This window comes from Tamandua tetradactyla, chromosome 16, assembly GCF_023851605.1.
Source record: "Tamandua tetradactyla isolate mTamTet1 chromosome 16, mTamTet1.pri, whole genome shotgun sequence".
NCBI lineage: Eukaryota > Metazoa > Chordata > Mammalia > Pilosa > Myrmecophagidae > Tamandua > Tamandua tetradactyla.
In genome coordinates, this window is record NC_135342.1 from 51,120,631 (window position 1) to 51,141,567 (window position 20,937).

Sequence of the window (20,937 nt, forward strand, 5' to 3'; positions counted from 1 at the left end):
ACCGTAACAACAGACAAGTAGAACATATGGATTAAAACTAAATAAATAACAGGAGGAAGAAATGCTAAAATAAATTCAGTAGATTGAAATGCTAGTGATCAATGAAAGGGAGGGGTAAGGGGTATGGTATGAATGAGTCTTTTTCTGTTTTCTTTTTATTTCTTTTTCTGAATTGATGCAAATGTTCTAAGAAATGATCATGATGATGAATATACAACTAGGTAATATTTTGTGAGTTACTGATTATATAACAAGAATGGAATGATCATATGGTAACAATGTTTGTGTTTGTATGCGGCTATGTTTCATTAAAAAAAAGATTATGGTGAAGAATGCACAAATATGTCATGATATTGTGAGCCACTGATTGTATACCATGTATGAACTGTATGTTTGTGAAGATTTGTCAATAAAAATATATTTTTTTAAATTGAAAAAAAAAAGAGTAGCTACTTTGTTAGTGAAGCAGTCAGAAGGCTATATATTAGAAATGGAACATCTTTTAAAAAGGGAATTTAATAAGTTTATAAGTTCATAGTTCTAAGGCCATGAAAGTATCTAAATTAAGGCACCAAGAAGAGGTTACCTTCACTTCACTGATGCCATCTGGAACGCCTGTCAGCTGGGAAGGCATGTGGCTGGCATCTGCTGGTCCCTTGCTCCTGGGCTCCATTGCTTTCAGCCTGTTTCCTGTAAGGGTTCCTAACTTCATGTCTATAGACCTTCGTTTTGCTGCTCCGGGACCAAACTTATGGTTTTATGTCTTAGCTTAGTATCTGCCAAGGCCAGAGATTTCTGGCTATTTCTGTGAGTTCTTGTTTAGAGCCCAGGCTATTTCTGACTCAATCTCTAAACCTCTACATCAATTCTGTCTGTCAGCTCTGAAGCAACTGTTCCCTAAGCGTCTTGATCTGTTGGCTGTCTCCAAAATATTTCCTCTAAAGGACTCCAGTAAACTACTGAAGACCCACCTGGAACAGATGGAATCACATCTCCATCTAATCAAAAGGTCACACCCACAATTGGGTGCGCCACATCTCTAATCAAAGTTTATGCCCTACAATACTGAATTAGGATTAAAAGAAACTGCTGCCCCCACTGGATCAGGATTAAAGCATCACTTTTCTGGGGTACATAACATTTCAAACCAGCACAATTATTATCTTTCTTTAATATTTACTATTAGCCAGATTGCTCAAAGCACTTTATATACACCATGCCACTTGAAGCTTAAAAGTGCCTTAAAGTAGACATTATTATTTTATAGTCAGGAACCTGAAGCAGTTGACTTTGTCTGGGTCACACAGGCAAAGTCAAATGCTGACTGCAAAGACCATGCTTTTAACTGATGGAAATTTACCCTATAGGACAATTTTCCTTTCCACTCGATCCTCAGGTGAGTATAGATTGTGCTCACAATGAAATGAGACCAGGAGACAGTATTTTACTCAGCTCTTCCTTCTATTTCTTAAACATTAATGCCACCAAGTTTTCAACTTAAAAGGGCTCAAACAAATGAAACAAACACACAGCTGTAGTTGAGGGGTCAGATACGGATTAGGCTTATTCTGAACACTTTTAACTCTGCAGAAGTGGCTAACTCAGTGACAATTATGCCACCAGAGACACTGTGGAAGTGAATTTAAGCCACGTCCACTACACTCTTTCTTCTTTAAATTCAGTCACTTCAGATGACTCCTTCCTCTTTGCCTACAAAACATGCCAAGTTAGCCAGCCGCCCTTAAATACCACAGTACGTTTATCTTGTCTCTCATTTCCTAAAGGAGTTTCTAAATAAAGGTTTTATTTTCTAGAGCAAATGTCAAATCTTCTTAGCCTTCTGCTTCAGGTCCTTCATAATCTGACTCCACCTGTATCTCTCACCCTCCTGTTCCCACAGCTCAATTTTCAGTCTTGTTCTTGAAAAAAAAAAAAAAAAAACTTTGCATTTTCATTCTCACGCTTTTTTACCTGGTTCCTTCCATATGGAATGCCTATCTATTATTATCCTGACAGCACTGCAAACCCCAATAAAGGACATTTTCATGGCGTTAGAACTATAAACTTGCAACTTAATGAATCCCCCTTTTTAAAAGCCGTCCTGTTTCTAGTATAGTGCATTTCAGTAGCTAGCAAACTAGAATACTAGCTTAGAGAGAGAAGCCATATCTGATAAGAGTTGCATTTTGTGACATCTTAAACTGCAACCCAGCGCGACCATGTCAGTAAACTAGAAAAGTGTAAAATGCTGTGTTTCATATCCTCCCAAACTAACATTCTTATGGCAAGAGGCAGCTCATATGCAGCCTTATTAAATATCAACCCTCAAAAGAGAGAAACTTTCAGGTAGCACATTTTCCAAATAAAATGGGAGATAATGCTCTTTTAAATATCTAAAAGCCAGAGTATGCTACTTGTCACTGAAGTTTTGTGTTCTTGTTGTGAATCTGTTTTTTTAAAAAATCATAGAAAAAAGTCCAGCACTTAAGCCAACATACTCAGAAGCTGTGACTCAGAGCCTGGTTTAATAACTAAAAAGAGGTGGAGTGGAAGTCATTGTTACACCACTGGGCTTATTCATTAGGCACCTTTTCAACTCTGACCATTACACATACACGTCCACAGCTCTTTAAAATGTTACTGGCAGACAGTGAAAGCAGTTGTCTCAGAATACCTTCTTGGAGATGCACTCATTTATTTCAAAGTAGCCAGTAAACATAAAACAAGGTTAACTTTAGGCTTTAGTTCAAACCAAAGACTAATCTTTTTAAGTTAGGGGCACAAAAAATTCTGAGAATACCAAGTTACTGATTTATAAATTAAAATGAGCTAACTGAAGCATACATGTGCTCTCATGCACACACAAAGACTTGAAAAAAAAGGGGTGGTGGTGGTACAAGGGTTGTTCAGTGATAGAATTCTTACCTGCTATGCAGGTAAGAGACCAGGTACTTCCCAAACAAGCAAAAACAAACAAACAAAAAGTTAGACAAAAACAAAAATTCAACAAATGGTGTTGCATTTCATAGAAAAAGAATGAAATGTGACCCTTGACACACAGCATACAAATAAAAAAAAAGTAATAATCAGAAAGGAAATGGAAAACTCAAAGGAAAAGTGGAATACTTTGTCTCCAGACAACTGGGTATCTGTCACAAGTTAAGGGTTTCAGTACTGGTATCCAAGATGAACTAGAGTTTCCACAGGCAGGGCTCGTTTGAAGATGGATAGATGGAACTCACAAAACAAATCCTCGTTAACTGATCAGCAGTGCTTTAGCTGAATCCAGAGATATGGATCCAAAATGCTAACATATGTGGAGTAGTTTCAGCTTAGGCCCTCTCTCCTATGCCCACACCCACAGAAGGGGAAAGCAGGATACTCTGAAAAAACTAGAATTGATAAAGTGGGATGCAAAATACAACTTTCAAAGACACAAGGAACCTGGTTTAATTGCACACACAAAATGTACAGAATCACATGCTTAGCTTCTGTCAGTTATCCCGGATCCAAAACCCACTTACTTCCTACTGAGTCTTCCCTGATGATAACCCAGGAAGGTGCTCTGTGCTGATATTCCTATCTAGTCCCTAGGCCATGGCCTCCTTAAGCCACCCAGAGCCTGGCACTCAATAACAGCAGAATGAGCAACACCAGCCTTTCCCGAACTTGCAGATCTTTAAAAAGTACCTGGGGTACTTTTTAAAATAAGATTCCTGTACCGCACCCAGACACGCTGACTCAACTTTCCAGGAGAAAAAATTGAGTGTCCGCTTTATTAATAAGCATCGTAGATGATTCTTTCGATCTGGCAAGTATGGGAAATAGTTATATCAATTCAACACCATGGAGACTCAGGCAAGCAATAGGCTCAAAATTACAACCTGCAGTACCCTCCGGGGGCTCAAATCCCGGCCGGCTGCACGAAAGACGAGGTCCCCGGATAAGCCAGAAGCCGGCCGCCGGCCCCTCGCACTGGCTTCCCTTAGTTAGTTAAAAGCTACGGAGGTTCTCAGGGGGGTGGACATGGTTACGTTCCCACCGAGGGTGGGGACAGGGAAAAGGCAATGAGAAGTGGGGGATAGGGGGAGCCGAGGGCAGGGAAGGAGCCATTGAGAGACAGCCGGCTTTCAGGCCTCCAAGACCGCGCTCACCTTGCCGCCTGGGTCGCTAGGAGTTTCTTCGCAAGCGGCGGCTCGGCAAATCGCACCTATCGCGAGAGGAGGAGGAGGCTACGGCAACCCCGAGAGAGCGGAAGTGGAGGCGCTACATTCATGTGGCCGCGCTGCACGTCACGTGGCCGACGGCGCCGTCGTGGAGGCGTGCCCGCTTCCAAGATGGCGGTGGCGGTGTCCGGTGGTCTCAGCCGGGTGGGCAGGAGGGTCCTGCAACTGCGGTGCTGGCCCGGTGAGGGGGCGGCTGAGCCGGGGAGACGGGAGTAGGGGGGTGGGGACTCGAGGCCGAGCCCGCTGAGTGCGAGGCGAAAGGGGCCATCGTGGCGGCCCGCGAGCAAGGTGAGGTGAAGGACATCGGCGCCGGGTCGTCGACCTGTTAGTCACGGGCCTAACGGACCGCCTGGCGGGGCTTGGGCTTCCCAGCCTGGAGCTGTCGCAGGCAAGAGACAGGATCTATCACCCCCATTTTATGGAGTTAAAGAACCCGTAGAGACGGCAGGGGTGGCCGGGGTCAACAGCTCGTCGATTGTAGAGCCGGCAGACTATCATCTTGTCACTGTAAATTTAGTATTTTTATTTGTACGTCTGAGTTTTTATAGTATAAACATTTAACTCTAAAAGAAAGCTTTTTTCATGCCATAATTGGAAAGCTAGTATCACCTTCCATAACTAGAATGTATACGTTGACTCGTTAGCATAAATATATAACTAATGAAATAATATTCTCTGTGGTCCACCTAAAATTTTCTCTTGGACCACAAAGATTGCACAATCATACTTTGAGACCTGTCACCTTCTTTTAAAAATGTTGAGTATTTGCTCCAATCCTTTTTTCTACATGAACTACATAAAAGTACATTAAAAAAGATACTGATATTTTTACACATATTGTTCTGTTCCAGCCCTTTTGAAGCCATTATTCCCTGAGTTATTCCATAGATTCTTTTTTTTCGTAGTAAGTCCTCATTTAATTGGAACGTGGAAGAACTATGACTTTGAAGGCACTAGTTTTTGAAAAGTTTTTTTGTTTTGTTTTCTCTGTTCGTATAATTTTTGTTTTCGTAAACATAATTCTTCCCACAAGATTGTCTTTCTTTAGTCATAGAAGGGACTGGTGCATTGGGTTCTCTATTCTGAAGAGAAAGATTTCTAGGCGGGACCACTGATGCGGAGGATGGCTGGCCTGGATGTGTTTGATTACAGGATAGCTGCTAGAATCATGCTTGTGATTGAAATCCTGATATAAAGTCATTTGTTTTGTGATGTGTCTCTTCCTCCTAAAAACTAGGTGAATAGTACCCAGTTTAAAAAAGGAAAAAAAAAGGAATGAGAAGAGAGATTTCAATTATTCAGTGTTCTCTGTTTTCCAGTGAGGGATAAAGAAGTATAAACCAGGTCCTCCTCCCACAGAGTTTACATTCTGGGTGGGGAACAATAAAGATACCATTTAACATAGTCAGATGATTCCAGAAGATAATGTACATGAATGTTTCAGAGTACAAATTCTTATACAAATACAGAACCCACTACTGTTTCCATGGTGCCTTGGTTATATTTGACAGGGCTCTGAGAAATAAGAAATGCTGTTACTAGACAAAACTGGTGGTCCATCTAATGCAAGATCCTTTCCAGTAGCACCAAAGGAAATTTTAGAGAGAGAGACGTAACTCTTAGATAATTTTTTTAAATCTGTAAACTCACCCAAAGCTTGAAAATACCATGCAGAATCTTAGGGATCCCAGTAATCAGTGAATAGGATAACTATATCTCTATAGCATTCACAGGCTAATTACATATCCACTCAATTCTTCAAGTGGGGATATATGAGAAGTTAATAATTTGCACATCCAACTTCCTCTTTCTTTGCCTTTCCCTCTCATATCTTCAGTCAACTATTATGTGACGCAGAGAAGTAGTGGAAAAGTGTTCAGTTCTGACTAAGATAAAATCAGACTTAAAGGCAGATGTTTAACCACTCATGTTCACATACAAGCTAGTGAATGAGAATTTTGGGTTCAAAGAGTCACATATTCTCCATACCTGAGAAATCTCAGTAAGTTTCTCATCCAATGAATATTTTCACATTGTGTTTTGCTGCCACAAGCCAAGTGGGTGTACACTTTTGAGTGTTGATTCATCGCTAAAAGATCTGAGTAAAAAACAGAAAACATATGTATCTATGCACTTAAAAAAAAAAATCTGTTCATGAAAAGGAGCCAGGTGTCAGTTTCCAAAGGAGAGAATCTTCTCATGGAGGTACTGTAAAGCTAAGTCTGTCCCCTTCATTGTTTTTTTTTAGCGGGTTCTGTGGTGCCACCATTGTCTTGTTCAGGTTCAGGAAGCTCATTCACTGGTATTGCAGTATACTTACAGGGCAGCTTGTCTTCTCACCAGACATCATTAATCAAATCCAAAATCCTTCCATCTTGCTGTACCTCACTGTCCTTCTGAAGTTCTGAGCTTGTCAGATTGGTACCGGGCTTGCCGCAGTAGCCATATCTGCTGAGCCACAACTAGTCCTTAGATTCTTAAAATCAATGCCCTTTTGTTATTTTCATATAGAATTCCAAAATAAATGTTTAGTGAAAGTAACATCTAGGGTTATGATTTCCATCATGACAATATGAGTTCTGCTGACCTGTTTCCCTGAAAAATTAGTGAAAACTTTAAAAAAAATCAACCATTTAAAGCTTCTGGAAATAGTCCCAAGGGTAAACAGCAGATGAAGAAACATGTCTTTAAGAACGTCTTTGAGAATTCCAGAAAGGAGAGTCTATTGTATTTGGACCAGGACTGTTCCCTCCCACCCCACTCTGAGCTCAGCAAGGCGAAATCTCTACTCCAAGATGCTGAAGCCAAAATACAGGGCTCAGCACACAGATGGAGGGTATGCTTCTCAGGGAGTGTTATTGAGAGTTGGGAACTCTCTTCTGGCCACTCATGGAACAGAGACCCTGCCTTCAGTGTGGTGCCTTGAGATCATTCTTGCCCCTGTGTGAAGTGGTGTTTCCCTGCCAGGAGAGGCAAGAGGAGAGAATCCAAGACTGCTTCCTTTCCCTACCCAAGGGAACATCTAGAATGGGTTGCCACTGAGAAGCTTCTCATTGTCCCCAGCTCCAAAGCCCTGGTTTAGAGATTTTGCCTAGTGCAAGAGATAGATTATAAAACAGCTCAATCTCCCAAAGCAACCATGTCCTCTGCTACAGACAGTGAAGAAATTGAAACCTAAAGACACACTCATAAGAACAATATAGGTTGTGAGAGGCAGTTGTGAGAGGAGGACGGTCAAGATACTGCCTATACAGAGCCCCCAGTCTTGGGGTTTGTTCATATGAAACTTAACCCCACAAAGGATAGGTCAAGTCTACTTAAAATTTAGGCCTAGGGGTCACCCCCAAGAGAGCCTCTTTTGTTGCTCAGATGTGGCCCCTCTCTACGTGGGACATGACTTCCAGGGGTGTGGACCTTCCTGGCAGCGTGGGACAGAGATCTTGGAATGAACGGAGACTCAGCATCAAGGGATTGAGAAAAACCCTGGAATGAGTTGAGATTTAGCATCAAGGGATTGAGAGGGCCTTCTCGACCAAAAGGGGGGAAGAGGGAAATGAGACAAAGTATCAATGGCTGAGAGATTCCAAACAGAGTAGAGAGGTTATCCTATAGGTTATTCTTACGCATTAAATAGATGTCACCTTGTTAGTCAAGATGTAATGGAGAGGCTGGAGGGAACTACCTGAAAAAGTAGAACTGTGTTCCAGTAGCCATGTTTCTTGAGGATGAATGAATAACGATATAGCTTTCACAGCGTGACTGTGTGATTGTGAAAACCTTGTGTCTGATGCTCCTTTTATCTACCTTGTCAACAAAGGAGTAGAACATATGGAATAAAAATAAATAATAGGGGGAACAAATGCTAAAATAAATTTAGTTTGAAATGCTGGTGATCAGTGAAAGCAAGGGGTAAGGGGTATGGTAGGTATAATCTTTTTTTTCTTTCCTGTGTTCGTTTTATTTCTTTTTCTAATGTCTTTTTATTTCTTTTTCTGAATTAATGCAAATGTTCTAAGAAATGATGAATATGTAACTAAGTGATGATATTGTGAATTACTGATTATGTATGTTGTTTTATTTTGTTTCTTATTTTTTTAATTAATAAATAAATTTTTAGAAAAAGGTACTGCCTATATTGTAGGCCAGCTAGTTTACAGGCGAGAACTTGTAATAAGATAGCTGAGAGGAACCTTCCTGTGATCAGAACAAAAATCAAATCCTGATGTCAGAAACTATTCCTTAAAAGGAGCCGGAATTTGATTGCATTAGTTTGTAGAGCAGCTTATGCCCCCAGGGCATTGTTGGAAACACTAGAGCAATCAGTGAGCAATTAGTGCAGTTAGTAACTGAAACTGGTTAAGGAAAGAGGAAGACAACCCTATCCAAACCACTGTTATCCCTGTACCTTGAGATACAGTGTGAGAGGCTGAACAGGGAGGATAAACAGACTTCTTTAAAATAAGCCAAGAAGTCGCTAAACCAATAAACAAGGAGATAGCAACAATAAGCCCGGGGGGGCGGGGGGGTAGGGACCTGTACCTGTAGAATATTATGTTCAGTTTCTGAGAAAAAAATTATAATGCATGCAAAGAAACAGGAAATTTTGACCCATACGCTGGGGAAAAAAGCAGACAGAAATTGCCTTTGAGAAAGACTAGATGCTGGATTTATCAGAAAAAGACTTTGAAGTGCTATTATATACATGTTCACAGAACTAAAGGAAACCATGACTAAACAAGTAAAGAAAGGTGTGACAACAGTGTCCCATCATATAGAGGATATCAGGAATGAGAGAAATGATAAAAAAGAACCAAATGCCCTTTTATTGTAGAGTTATAAGATTATTTTTAAGATATTCTAGATACATATCTCTTATCAGATATATGATGTGAAATAATTCCTCAGAGTATGTGGATTGTCTTTTTGCATTTATTTAGTGTTCTTCAAAGCACAAAGTTTTAAATTTGAAGTCACATTAAAAAGAAAAAAAGAACCAAATGGAAATTAAGGAGCTGAAAAGTATAGTAACTGAAATAAAGAAATTCACAGAAGCCCTCAACAGTAGATTTAGGCTGGCAGGAGAAAGAATAAGTGAACTTGAAGATAGGTTGATAGTAATTATGCAAGCTGAAGAACAGAGAAAAAAGAATGAAGAAAAATGAAGAGAGCATCAGAGGACTGTGGGGCACTACTAAGCAAACAACACATAATGGGAGTATCAGGAGGAGAGAAAGAGAGGAGCAGAAAAAATACTGGAAAAAAATGATGACTGGGAATTTCCTGAAGTTATTGGAAAGTGGAAGACCTGTCCAGAGATGCCAGTTGGAGAGTCAAGACTCAGATCTAATTTCTAGCCCAGTGCTCTGGCCATAATATATAACTGTAACATTTCCAAGGCGCTTTCACTTTTTATTTGGATCTTACAGCCTTTCCACTGAGCAAGTACAGATTACTCTTAATTTGCAGATTTTAAAATAATGCACATGGGCTTGGGTGATGACTTGCCAAATATCACACAGCTAACAAATTACCGGTAAACAGGCCTAAAAGCCAGGTCCTCTGTTTCCAGCTCACCACTTTTGCTGCCACACCGTATTCCTCAGTTGCCAGTTTATCTGTGATGTTTGTGTAAGACCCCAGTGGTCAATTGAACTGTCCCAGTGTAGACTCAACTCTGCTTTTCCTCCTCCTTATCCTTGGTATCACTCTTGGTCTCAAAAGTTCTTCCCTGAAAAGTGTGCCTGAATGACCTACCCAATTTCTGTTTCAGTGTTTCGTTACCGACCACCTCTGGTGCCACGTGCTTCCTCTGCTTCCGCTGTGCGGCTCACATCTTCAGGGGGGCAGAAGCAGCAACCTCCCCCCTCTTTTTCTCAGCAACACTCTGAGACACAGGGGGCAGGAGAGCCCAAGCCAGAGTCTTCTCGTTCACCTCCCAGGTAAACGCCAGATCCCCAATCTGCCCATTTCTGGGTGTATTTGGATATTTCTATTTCTCCTCCACTTCTTCCTCTCTCCTCTCCACGCCCCTCCTCCTCCTCCCTTGTTTTCAAGGCTGTCTTTGAAAAAACTTGTTGTTTTTATAAAAATGGTGCTTGCCTATTCTAAAGCATCTAAACAGTACAAAGAAATGCATAAACATAAATCAAAATAACCAAAATTTATGAACCCAGAGATACTCATGCTCACATTTTGGTAAATATACTCTTAGTAGATGTCTCGCTAAGCATATTTCATGTATTAATCTATGTATATAATAAATAATTGCACTATAAACTATATATGCAGTCCCAGATCCTGTGTATTTTTTCCCACTCTTTCATCATTTGCCTTATTTTAAATGGCTAAATAATGTTCCAGTAAATAGCTGTGCCAAAATTTTTTTAACCTTTTATTGATGGGTATTTAAATTTTCTCTGCTAGTATGAAAAATGATTTAAGTATGTGTTTCCTTAAAAGCGGGAGCGTTGATTAAAGGATGTGTACATTTAACCTTTTAATACATATGTGGGGCCAAACTGTCCTTCAGAGATAATAATAATAATGTACATTTTTGTTAGATATGTTTTTTTCTTCTTATGCTGTCACTGTGAAGTTTCTCTAGGTCTGAATAGAATATTCCTAGTCATTTATCTGATTTCCTGATTAAAATACTTTTCATTTCAATTCGCAAATTTTTTGAGGGTCTGCTGTTTGCCAGACCCTGTGAATAATATAAATATAATCCCTGCCCTCATGGAATTACAGTCTGGTACAAATACAGTTAAAGAAACAATATAAGCAGTGCATAGTGAAGGCTTTAAGTGGGGAAATCCAGGGTGCTACGGGAGCATTTGCCTTTATATTGCATGTCCTCCCCACCCACTGAATCCCTTTTCTTTAAGTCTGTATGGGAGAGGAGGAATGACATCATTTCTGTCCTGTGGGCATTAAAACATCAATACTGATAGAAAAGTAAATATCCTCCCATTGTGTGCTTAGAGATGGAGCATGGTTTCTGGTCAGGCATATCTGGCTGGCCAGGCAGTAGCCTGTGAAGAGGTGTGCTGGTTTTGTCCCCATGTCTCTCTTGGGTCTGGGTCTCAGGTACACAGACCAGGGTGGCGAGGAGGAGGAGGACCATGAGAGTGAGGAGCAGCTGCAGCACCGCATCCTGACGGCAGCCCTGGAGTTCGTGCCTGCCCATGGGTGGACGGCAGAGGCGATCGCAGAAGGTGCCCAGGTGTGTTGAGGCAAGGGTCATCTCTTGCCTGACCCAAACCATCCAGGACAGAGTTAGACCAGCAGAGCAGAAGGCCTTATGCTTTCTTCCAGCTTGGCTCTGAGGCCCTCCTGGCTACAGGATTTTCTGGGGATTTTGTTTTTTCTTCCAAAATAGTGGAAATAGCTTTATTTTACTATTATTTTTTAATATAAAAAAATTAAAGGAATATGAAATGTAAAAGGAATGTACCATGGAGTTGATTCTTAGGAGTTAGGTTCTCAAGGCATCCTTTAGGCAAAAATTGCCTATGGTCAAAACTACCATATTTTATTGACTCTCAGATACCACTGGTTGTAAGAAACACTATTATTTTGTGCATCACTACAAAGAAAAAAATGCTGCCTATTAAACTATTGCACATCATCGACTATACAATTAACACTGATTGCTTAAAATGAAAAAAAATTGCATCTTAGAATCGATGAAATATATTATTTGAAAACCTCAGGAAACTATCACTTTGGAGGCCAACACACATGATTGTTTCTCACTAATTCCAACAGTCAGCTTCTCTTCCTGCTGCTTTAGATTAAGTAATAGAATTATATGTAGGCCATCTTGTATAAAAAGGAATCATACAGCATAGACGTATACTCATAAGAGGTAGATGAGTTCAGAGACTAAGGGAATTACAGATTTATGTCTCCCATTCCAAGCTCCTACAGGGTGTCTGTTCGTGGAAGGGATAGTGGGAAATTTGGCTGCTTTACTTAAATTTAAATTATTTCTTTTGTCTACTCCCACTCTCTCTCAAGAGCACAGTGGTGATAGAAGTTACATAAGTGAATGTGTATACTCTATAACTCCACTGTATGCTCATTGTGAAACTGTGAACAGTACAGATACAAAAAAGTATAAAAAGTTATCTGTCATCACGCTAAAGATTCTACTATTAGCATCTCAGTACCTATTCTTCCAAACATTTTTTAAACCTTCATTTATTAATCATTCATTCTTTAAATATTTATTGACTAAATAGTCTGTGCTAGGGCCTAGGGACATCATAATGTTCAGAGTGGACTCGATTCCTGCCTTTGTGAGCTTCCAGTCTAGCATCATTAATCAAATATATACAAGTTTGTCAGTTGCTTGATGAACCTGGTTCTGCAAATATATACAAGTATAGATTTGATATTGCTATTAAATATACACTTGATAAATGCTATCAAGAAAAGGTGCTTTTCATGTAATGAAGGCACCTGACCTAATATGGGGTGTGTTTGGGGAGTGGCCAGGAAAGGCTCTTGAAATGAGAGCTGAGGAGTGATGGAAAGAATGGGCAAGTCCAGATAGAGAAACAGCTTGTAGAAGTGGTAGAGTAGGAGATCCAGAGTAAACCATTGTACAGTGAGCAGGGAGCACGAGGGAAGAGAGATTTGTGATGAGTAAGACTGGAGAACTCATTCGAAGCCAAATCAGTCAAAGCCCTGAAGGTCAAGTTAAGTTAGGATTTGATTCTAAGAGCAACTGAAAATATAGGCTTAAATTTGGCATTTTGTAAAAGATCCCTTTGGCTGCTGCATGTAAAAATGGATTGGTGGCACAGAGAATCATTGTGAGCTGTTGCCCTTCATTCAGGAGAAATGAGGTTCAGCCAGGAGCGATGGCAGGGAGCATGGAGGCAAGTGGGAAGGTGACGAAGTGGAGAGGGTGCAAGTAGATTGCTACTTTGAGGCATTTAGCTGTGAAGAGCAGAGGAGAGATAGAATATAAAGAGGGGAAATGGGCTGAAAGTAAGAGCATGTTTGAACATTGATGAGAAGAGTACAGAAAACAAGAGTAAGGACAGAGATACAAGAAAAAATAGGCAGAATCTTCACGTGGAGCCAGAATAATCTTTCTGTGAAGGTAAGAATTATGAGATCCAGAAAACTGGTTGAAGGACTGGCTTTAGATGTATTGGGGGGGAAACTGGAGAAGATGACTGTGGGTTTAGTTTCTAGAATGTCAAGGGAGTCCCTAGGGGCTGGTTTTCTCTGTGAAGTAGATGTGGTTGTCTCATATACCTGAGGTTAGAAGAGGTTGGGAAAGGTTTGAGGGGAGCTCATTACAGAGGGTGGTGGAACAAGTAGATGACAGAAGTGTGAAATGATTTTTTGGAAAAAAAAATCTGATTTTTTAGTATTATATAACATATATGAGCATATCTCTGATTAGTTTTCTTTAGGGTAGATTCCAAGAAGTGAAAATGCTCTTTCAGGGAATAGGGGACAGAAACCACACCAATTATTCAAACAGAGAGAATTTAGTACAAAATAAAATGTTAACTACCTGTAAACTTGGTAACTAGGTAACTGAAAAGATAAAAGTTAAACCCAGGATATCATGAAGGTAGCAACTGTGGGAAGCCGCTCCTGTCCCTCAGGCTAAGGGAAAAGGGAAGGATTAGAATTACTAAAACTGGAAGCTTGGGGAAGAGACCCTGTGGCGGTGAAACTCTGACCTCTGAGGAGGAGATGCTACTCAGTTGATGCTGGGGTCTCTGAGTTTGGAGGAAATCCCTTGAGGCTGGCAGCCAGACCTTAGGAGGAGCCCTGGCCAGCTGGTGCTGGTGAATGGTGGGGAGGGGAGGAGAGCAGAGAGAGGTCAGTTGCTTGATGAACCTGGTTCTGCAAATTTTGGAAAAACTGCAAACTGGATTCACCTGCTACTGTGGGAGAGCACTGCTGCCTGGATGAAGAAGCATTGAATGGTGATAGTTACACAAGCAGACAGGAAGTAAACAGGAAGGAGCAAGTCTCTTTTTCCTCCTCCAGACTTGCAGTCTCCCTCTAGTGACCTATTAGCAGAGCTTAACCTGGAGCCAGAAATGTGGTTTGCAGAATCCCAGTTCCTGCATCACAAAGTAGAAAATAAAGAACAGGTTTAGAGTTGAGAGACAATAATTTAACAGCTGGCTCATAGAGTATGTATATTTTTGAGGTTCTTGTCACATCTTGGAAGCAGTATGGTATACTAGTTAAGAGCTTTCTCTCTAAGCCTAGGTTTCCTCTTCTGTAAAATGGTGATTATATTACCTGTCTGGTAGACTTGGGAGGAGTCAGTGTACCATGTGCTCAATAACGAGATCCCTGGCACCCAGTGAGCACATGATAATTGTGGGTATTGCTGCTGCACCTCTGCTGTTGTCCACATTGCCAAGTTGTCCTCCAGAAAGACCATACACTTCCAGCAAAAGAGAGGTGGTTTCCCCACTGTCAGAGTGGGTTATTTTTTGTTCCTCTCTTGCCTCCTGTCTCTGCTGTCAAGGTTCTGCCTCCAGTCGATGCTCAATGATTGCTGTGTATCAGAAATAGAAGTGGTCTTCACGGCTTTGTTAACTCCTTGACAACTCATTGTTTGTTTGAAACAACTGAGAGACACAATTCCCAGGAGACTTGGACTCTATGAATTGCTCAGCGAGAGAGTTACGAGTGCTCTTTTAATCTTTTTCTTTTCCCAAGCCTGCCCTTGCTATGTTAGTTAGGGCTCTTTAGGTTGCAAGTGGTAGGAGCCCAACTCTAACTGGCTTAATCAAAAAAGGGAATATTTTGGCTCACTTAGTAACAGAAAACATCTGAAAGTGGTTCTGGTACAATTTTTTTAGATTATGCTGCCAGGAACTAGCTCTTTTTGTTGCCTCTGCTGTGATTTACTCTCTGTGAGCTTTATTCTCAGCAGGAGCTTCCCATGAAGGATTGAAAATAGCTCAGCAACCGTAGCAAGAGGGGAACACCTCTTTCCCATTAGTGTTAACAAAAGGCCTAAGGCAGACTCTTAGACATAGATCTGATCTTATACCCATCCTTGAGCCAGTCACTATGAGCTCCAATTATCTGAGCCTATATCCCATGCTTTGCATACACACCAAGGATTTTTTTTTTGCATGGGCAGGCTAGGAATCGAATGTGGGTCTCCGGTATGGCAGGTAAGAACTCTGCCTTCTGAGCCACCATGGCCCACCCACACACCAAGGATTTTTTTTTTTAGTATTTTTATTGGTAAAATTTAACATAAAAACATTCTTTTTTTCATCACATAATTGTGTATTCATCGTTATGATCATTTCTTAGAACATTTGCATCAATTCAGAAAAAGAAATAAAAAGAAAACAGAAAAAAATTAATAGATACCATACCCCTTTCCCCTCCCTTTCATTGATCACTAGCATTTCAATCTATTAAATTTATGGTAACATTTGTTCCCCCATTATTTATTTATTTTTAATCCATATGCTTTACTCATCTGTCCATAAGGTAGCTAAAAGGAGCATCAGACACAAGGTTTTCACAATCACACAGTCACATTGCAAAAGCTTTATCATTATATAATCATCTTCAAGAAACGTGGCTACTGGAACACAGCTCTACATTTTCAGGCACTTCCCTCCAGCCTCTCTGTTACGCCTTAACTGAAAAGGTGATATCTATTTAATGCATAAGAATAACCTCCAGGCACACCAAGGATTTTGATGTGGTTTGGGGGGATCAGTAGTCAGTCAGCTTCACCTACATCACATGAACCAAGAGTGGGGAGTGGGGAGTGGGGGTGCCCCACTGAAAAGCCAGTGTTGTTACTCGAAAGAGACATTAATGATAAACAGGCGACAGATGTCCACTGTACTTCTCACTACTTTTCTGTTTCCTCTGTCCCCTTTTGTAGTCTCTGGGCCTCTCCAGTGCAGCAGCCAGCATGTTTGGGAATGATGGCAGTGAGCTGATACTGCATTTTGTGACTCAGTGCAATGCTCGGCTCAGCCGTGTGCTAGAAGAGGAGCAGAAGCTGGTACAGCTGGGCCAGGCAGAGTGAGTCCTGTGGCATTATTGCTCAGGGTGGCAGCTGAGGAGCAGGGAACTCAGGCTACACGAGCTGTCCCCAGGAGATCAATCCAAGCAGAGCCAGGAGAGAGTGGCATTGAGTAGCCCTGCTGCTTTGTTGGGACTGAAACCCAGTACCCTGTCACTGGCAACTTTAGTCAGGCCAGCATCAGGAGATGGTGGGACCTGCCTCCCTAAGGCTGAGTAGACTGTAGTGGCACCGAGCCCATTCCTTTGATCCAGAGATACACTGTTTTCTTTTCCCTCTTCCAGGAAGAGGAAGACAGACCAGTTCCTGAGGGATGCAGTGGAAACCAGACTGAGAATGCTGATTCCGTACATTGAGCACTGGCCCCGGGTACAGAGTCTAAATCCAGGCCCAAGAGCAACAGTAATATTCACAGCAGCAGTAATATGAATGTTCAGAATTCTCAGCACGTTTCACTCAAGGACTTTCTACACTTCAAAAGTTAACTCTTATCTCCACATACACATGAGTGCGCTCGGTGGAGCTAGGGTTCCAACATGGTAGTGCCAAAGAGTAACTGAGACATCTGAGTCTCAGTCCCTGGAAATGTGAGTGGCCTTGGATACTAAATCATACTCTAGGTAGGGTCTTGGTGGCCTGAATGTGCTACCAGGTCTTCAGTGAGAAGGAATCCATGGAGAAATTTAAGAGAAGTCAGAGGATTTGAGTGGGCATCCTTACTTTTAGAAATAGTCCTGTCATATTCCAGATCTCAGAGAACTGGCACTTCTTATTGAATTGTCAGTATGATGCTTGGAAATTGGAGTATTCATGCCAAGAGCTATTTTCCGTTTTTTGAAGATTCAATTTCCCTTTGTTTCAAGGATGTCACAATGCTGGGCCATTTACTCAGTTGAGAAAGTATAAAAAGTCAAAGCATATCAGGAGTGCAAGGGACTCAGAAATCATCTCCTGTACTCTGTCCAGCTGGAAGACTATTGAGCATGTACCAAATCAACATGAGTTAACTTAAGCAAAAAAGGGGGGGAGGAATTTATTGTGACATTGCCATAGTGCATCAAGGGCAGAATGCTGCTAGGCCCTAGGAGTGGCCCAGATTTTGAAACTGGAAAAGCCCCAGCCTCCACTCCACCCCCCATCTCTGCTGTTTCCTCCATGTTCCAGAACAGGGATCCCTTTTCCTTCCTTGTTCTTTGTAGTTTTAGAGATACCAGTCCCAACCCTCTAGCTATCTGCATTCCCAATTCCAAATGCCAGGGATGGAGAATCTGATTGGACCAGCTCAGGAGAGGACTCCGCCCCTGGCTTTCATCAGCTGCACGTTGATGCCAGGAGCTCACTCCAGTGGGGGCGGATGGTGGGTCTCAGAGAACTGGAGCTGGGAAGGCCCCTTTGTACCTTTGTGGCAGGGCAAGATACCAGTCACCTGTACTTGGTTGTTACCCATGTGCAGTACCTGTTCCCTGTTGTTCTCTCCTCAGGCCCTCAGCATCCTCATGCTCCCTCACAACATCCCACCTAGCCTGAACCTACTCACCAGCATGGTGGATGACATGTGGCATTATGCTGGGGACCAGTCCACTGACGTGAGTGCTTTTCACGGGACCGCAGAATCCTGGGAAAGGCTTAGGTTACAGCAAACTGGTGTCTGCCCTGAGCATTTCTTCAAGACATTTGTGAAATTTCTTTGGTCACAAGTCCCTTCAGGGGACATGCAGTGTCATTCTATCTTGGAAAGGAGAGGCTAAGATGTAAAGAAGGTCACTCAACAAGCCAATCTGGTATCTAGGTCTTCATTTAGCATCAGCATTCTAGCTACAAATTGGTGATTATTCCTTCTGACCTATAGTGGGACATCAGGCATTGGAGGGACTTTTGATTGGGCTGCCTTTTTATAGCTTTTTTCTTTCATTCTCCTAAGATTTAGATTCTACTACAGAATCTCTCAGTGTGTGTCTTTCCTGCGACTGATTTTTTAAAAAGAAATGCCACAGAAACACCCATTGCTTTAGAAAGAACCTTCCTTTCCCCAGCCTTGCTTTGCTGAGAGAAGAAAAAACTGTTTAACAGGCACCAAGAAAGAATCTGACTTGTTAATGCTGCCATCTTTCTGGTAGGAAATTTTTTTCATGAAAGAAAGAAAACATATACCTTCATAAAATAAATTAATATGTGATGATACTTTGTGGAATTCGGATGGGGAAGAAAGTGATGCTCCCATCAGAGTTGTAACAAAGTGCTTTAATAAACTTCCCCTATGTAGGAATAGACCACCAACTGAGATGGTGGGAAAATGAAATTAGAAAGAAACAAAATTAAAGGAATAAAATACCAAGCAGCTGAGCTGGTGCTCGGAAGCATAGTTTGCCAGGACAGTCAAAATTTGTCAAGAGACTTGAACTCTCAGTTCTTCCTAGATGTTCTAATCTGTCCATGACCCTGCTCCAGTCCTCACTTCATTGATGAGCACACCAGGGTTTGGTCATAACTGGCTGATCACAGAGTCCCAGGACCAAGTTGTTCTAAGAATTAGTCTTTTCACCAGTAGTTCCAAAATAGACTGGATTTAGCAAAGTCACCTGAGGTACTTATTAAACATCTAGTTTCATGATGCTTACTTCAACCCACTGACTCTAAACTTTAAGAAGTTGAGCCCATGAGCTTATAGTTTTGTTCTCAGGTAATTCTGATGCCCAACAGGTTTGAAACTAGTAGGGTAATTCATGTTGTCTGGAGGGCTGTATGGATCTGAGGATAAGAGGAAATAATGAGAGAGCCTATAAATCTCCATGGGCTTGGGTAGGGACTGCTTCAAACGTCCTCAAACCCACAACAAGGGTGACTCACCTTCCTGGATGGGTTCCTTTGCAGTTTAACTGGTACACTCGCCGAGCCGTGCTAGCTGGCATCTACAATACGACAGAGCTGGTGATGATGCAGGACTCCTCCCCAGACTTTGAGGACACATGGCGCTTCCTGGAAAACAGGATTAATGATGCAATGAACATGGGTCACACCGCCAAACAGGTAATTGGGGCCAGCCATTTGGGAAGCCTCACTAAGCACACGTGTTCTCCTTGGACCACAGCTGTTCACCTTTCTGTTCTCTTGATCCCTTTTGGCCTTCCCAGGGGGACCATCCAGTTTTATCTCATGCTGGCAGTACCTTTGCCCACTTAAGACTATATTGTCCATAGGCTCTTCCCCTAGTACCAGGCCCCCTCATCCCCACCTGTTGTAATTTACAGGTCTCCTGATTTGTCCTGTCTGCCCCAGTTTTGGCTTGTGTTGGGGCTTAAGGGAACCTGACTCTGACTTCTTCTAGGTCAAGTCCACTGGAGAGGCACTGGTACAGGGACTCATGGGCGCAGCAGTGACAGTGAGTATCACCCAGCTCGTTCCAGCCTGCCCCCATCCCACTCCAGCCCTGTGATACTTACATATGTCACTTCCCCCACAGTTTAAGTAACCTTAAACTGGAAAGCTAATAATAAGACTGACAGTGGTTCAGCCTTGTAATCTTTTGATTCAAATACCCTACCTCTTTATTTTTTTATTGGGTATCAAGAAAAGTCACTAGCTTCTAGGGCCCAGTTATGTCAAGTCACTGTATCATAGCCATGCCTGCTCCCTTAAAAATGCTGATTTTTCCCAGTGGAGTCCCATAGGCAAGGCTAGGCCCCCACCATTCTCTCTCTTTTTTCATCCCTGTATCAGCTTAAGAACTTGACAGGTCTAAATCAACGCCGGTGAGAAAGAAGCCTAGTGTGCCCAGAAAAAAAAAAGCGGATATATTTAAAGGGCTTTGAAAAGTGTGACTGCCATCCATAAACAGGATATTGATGGAAAAACACTGAAGGACATCTGGGTCACTACCACAGCCACCTGGAAACCACAGGGCACTTGATCCATTTCTGGCCTGGAGTTGGGCCACATCTTCAGTTCCAAATACCAGACCAGGATTCCTGATGCCTTCTGCATTGCAGCTGTATGATTGAAAAAAATTAGTGTCTCAACCAAGAATTCAACACAGAAATTCACCTCATCCCCATCATGATCCCATGGGCAACTTGATCTTGTAACCTTAGAAATGCTTTCTGGGGCTCCCAAGCCAGGGTCAGTATCTGAAGTCACCGCTAGGTGGCAGCTGAACCCCAGTACAACCCGGGCATATGCACCAGAAGTGTTCCTTGGGTCCCCTTTCCCTCTCAAAAACTCTTCTGAGTTGCTGCACCTGGGACAGGTACCTGTTGACAGTGATACCCAGCCTGGCCAGAAGTGTGATCCCAGGCCTGGTTTTGCATTATACCAGCATGCATTGCAGGATCATTCATGAACTTAGAATCTGTAAAAAAAAAAATATATATATATATATATATATATATATATATATATATATAAAATAAATGTGTTTGAAGCAGTTTCCTGTTGTGTAGTTGTTTCCATATAGGCCTTAGCAGGTATCTGAGACCCCAGAAGAAGAGAGTATTGTGGAGAATGCTTCAGGCTAGCAGCAAGGCTAGCTAGTTCTGGAGCTGGCCTATACCTAATGAGTAATTATGGCGACTCTGCCTCTCTGGGTCTGGGTCTCCCCAGAACTGCCTTGACTGCTCATCCAGCTATACCTAACCATTTGAACTGGCTGGGCTCCCTTTGCAAGTC

At 41.9% G+C, this 20,937-nt stretch overlaps 2 protein-coding genes across 4 annotated transcripts in view; one reads left to right on the forward strand and one right to left on the reverse strand.

Annotated features, from left to right (window-relative positions):
• Nucleotides 1-4,282, reverse strand: part of CIAPIN1 (cytokine induced apoptosis inhibitor 1) — a 40,686-nt gene extending 36,404 nt beyond the window's left edge. Inside the window, exon 1 of one of the 2 annotated variants that reach the window (XM_077132536.1) lies at nucleotides 4,155-4,282. The gene's annotated coding sequence lies outside the window, so the exon portion shown is untranslated. The remainder of the gene's footprint in view (nucleotides 1-4,154) is intronic. The other variant, XM_077132537.1, reaches the window with a different exon arrangement.
• On the forward strand, nucleotides 4,280-20,661 carry COQ9 (coenzyme Q9). Of its 2 annotated transcripts, none has more exons than XM_077132534.1 (9): nucleotides 4,280-4,407; nucleotides 9,997-10,165; nucleotides 11,313-11,448; nucleotides 16,132-16,274; nucleotides 16,560-16,644; nucleotides 17,757-17,861; nucleotides 19,147-19,302; nucleotides 19,601-19,654; nucleotides 19,993-20,661. In XM_077132534.1, exons 1-9 carry the CDS (start codon nucleotides 4,338-4,340, stop codon nucleotides 20,026-20,028), a joined length of 954 nt encoding a protein of 317 aa, XP_076988649.1. In that variant the 5' UTR covers nucleotides 4,280-4,337; the 3' UTR covers nucleotides 20,029-20,661. The 2 variants fall into 2 exon arrangements, with proteins under 2 accessions (XP_076988649.1, XP_076988650.1); XM_077132535.1 differs by having other exon boundaries at nucleotides 20,009-20,661.
• Nucleotides 20,662-20,937: the final 276 nt, after the last annotated feature.

Coding starts and splice junctions, on each gene's coding strand:
- COQ9 (XM_077132534.1), top strand. CDS start 4,338: ATGGCGGTGGCGGTGTCCGGTGGTCTCAGCCGGGTGGGCAGGAGGGTC. Junction 19,303..19,600: donor TGGGTCACACCGCCAAACAG/GTAATTGGGGCC, acceptor GACTTCTTCTAG/GTCAAGTCCACTGGAGAGGC. Junction 19,655..19,992: donor TCATGGGCGCAGCAGTGACA/GTGAGTATCACC, acceptor TCCCTGTATCAG/CTTAAGAACTTGACAGGTCT.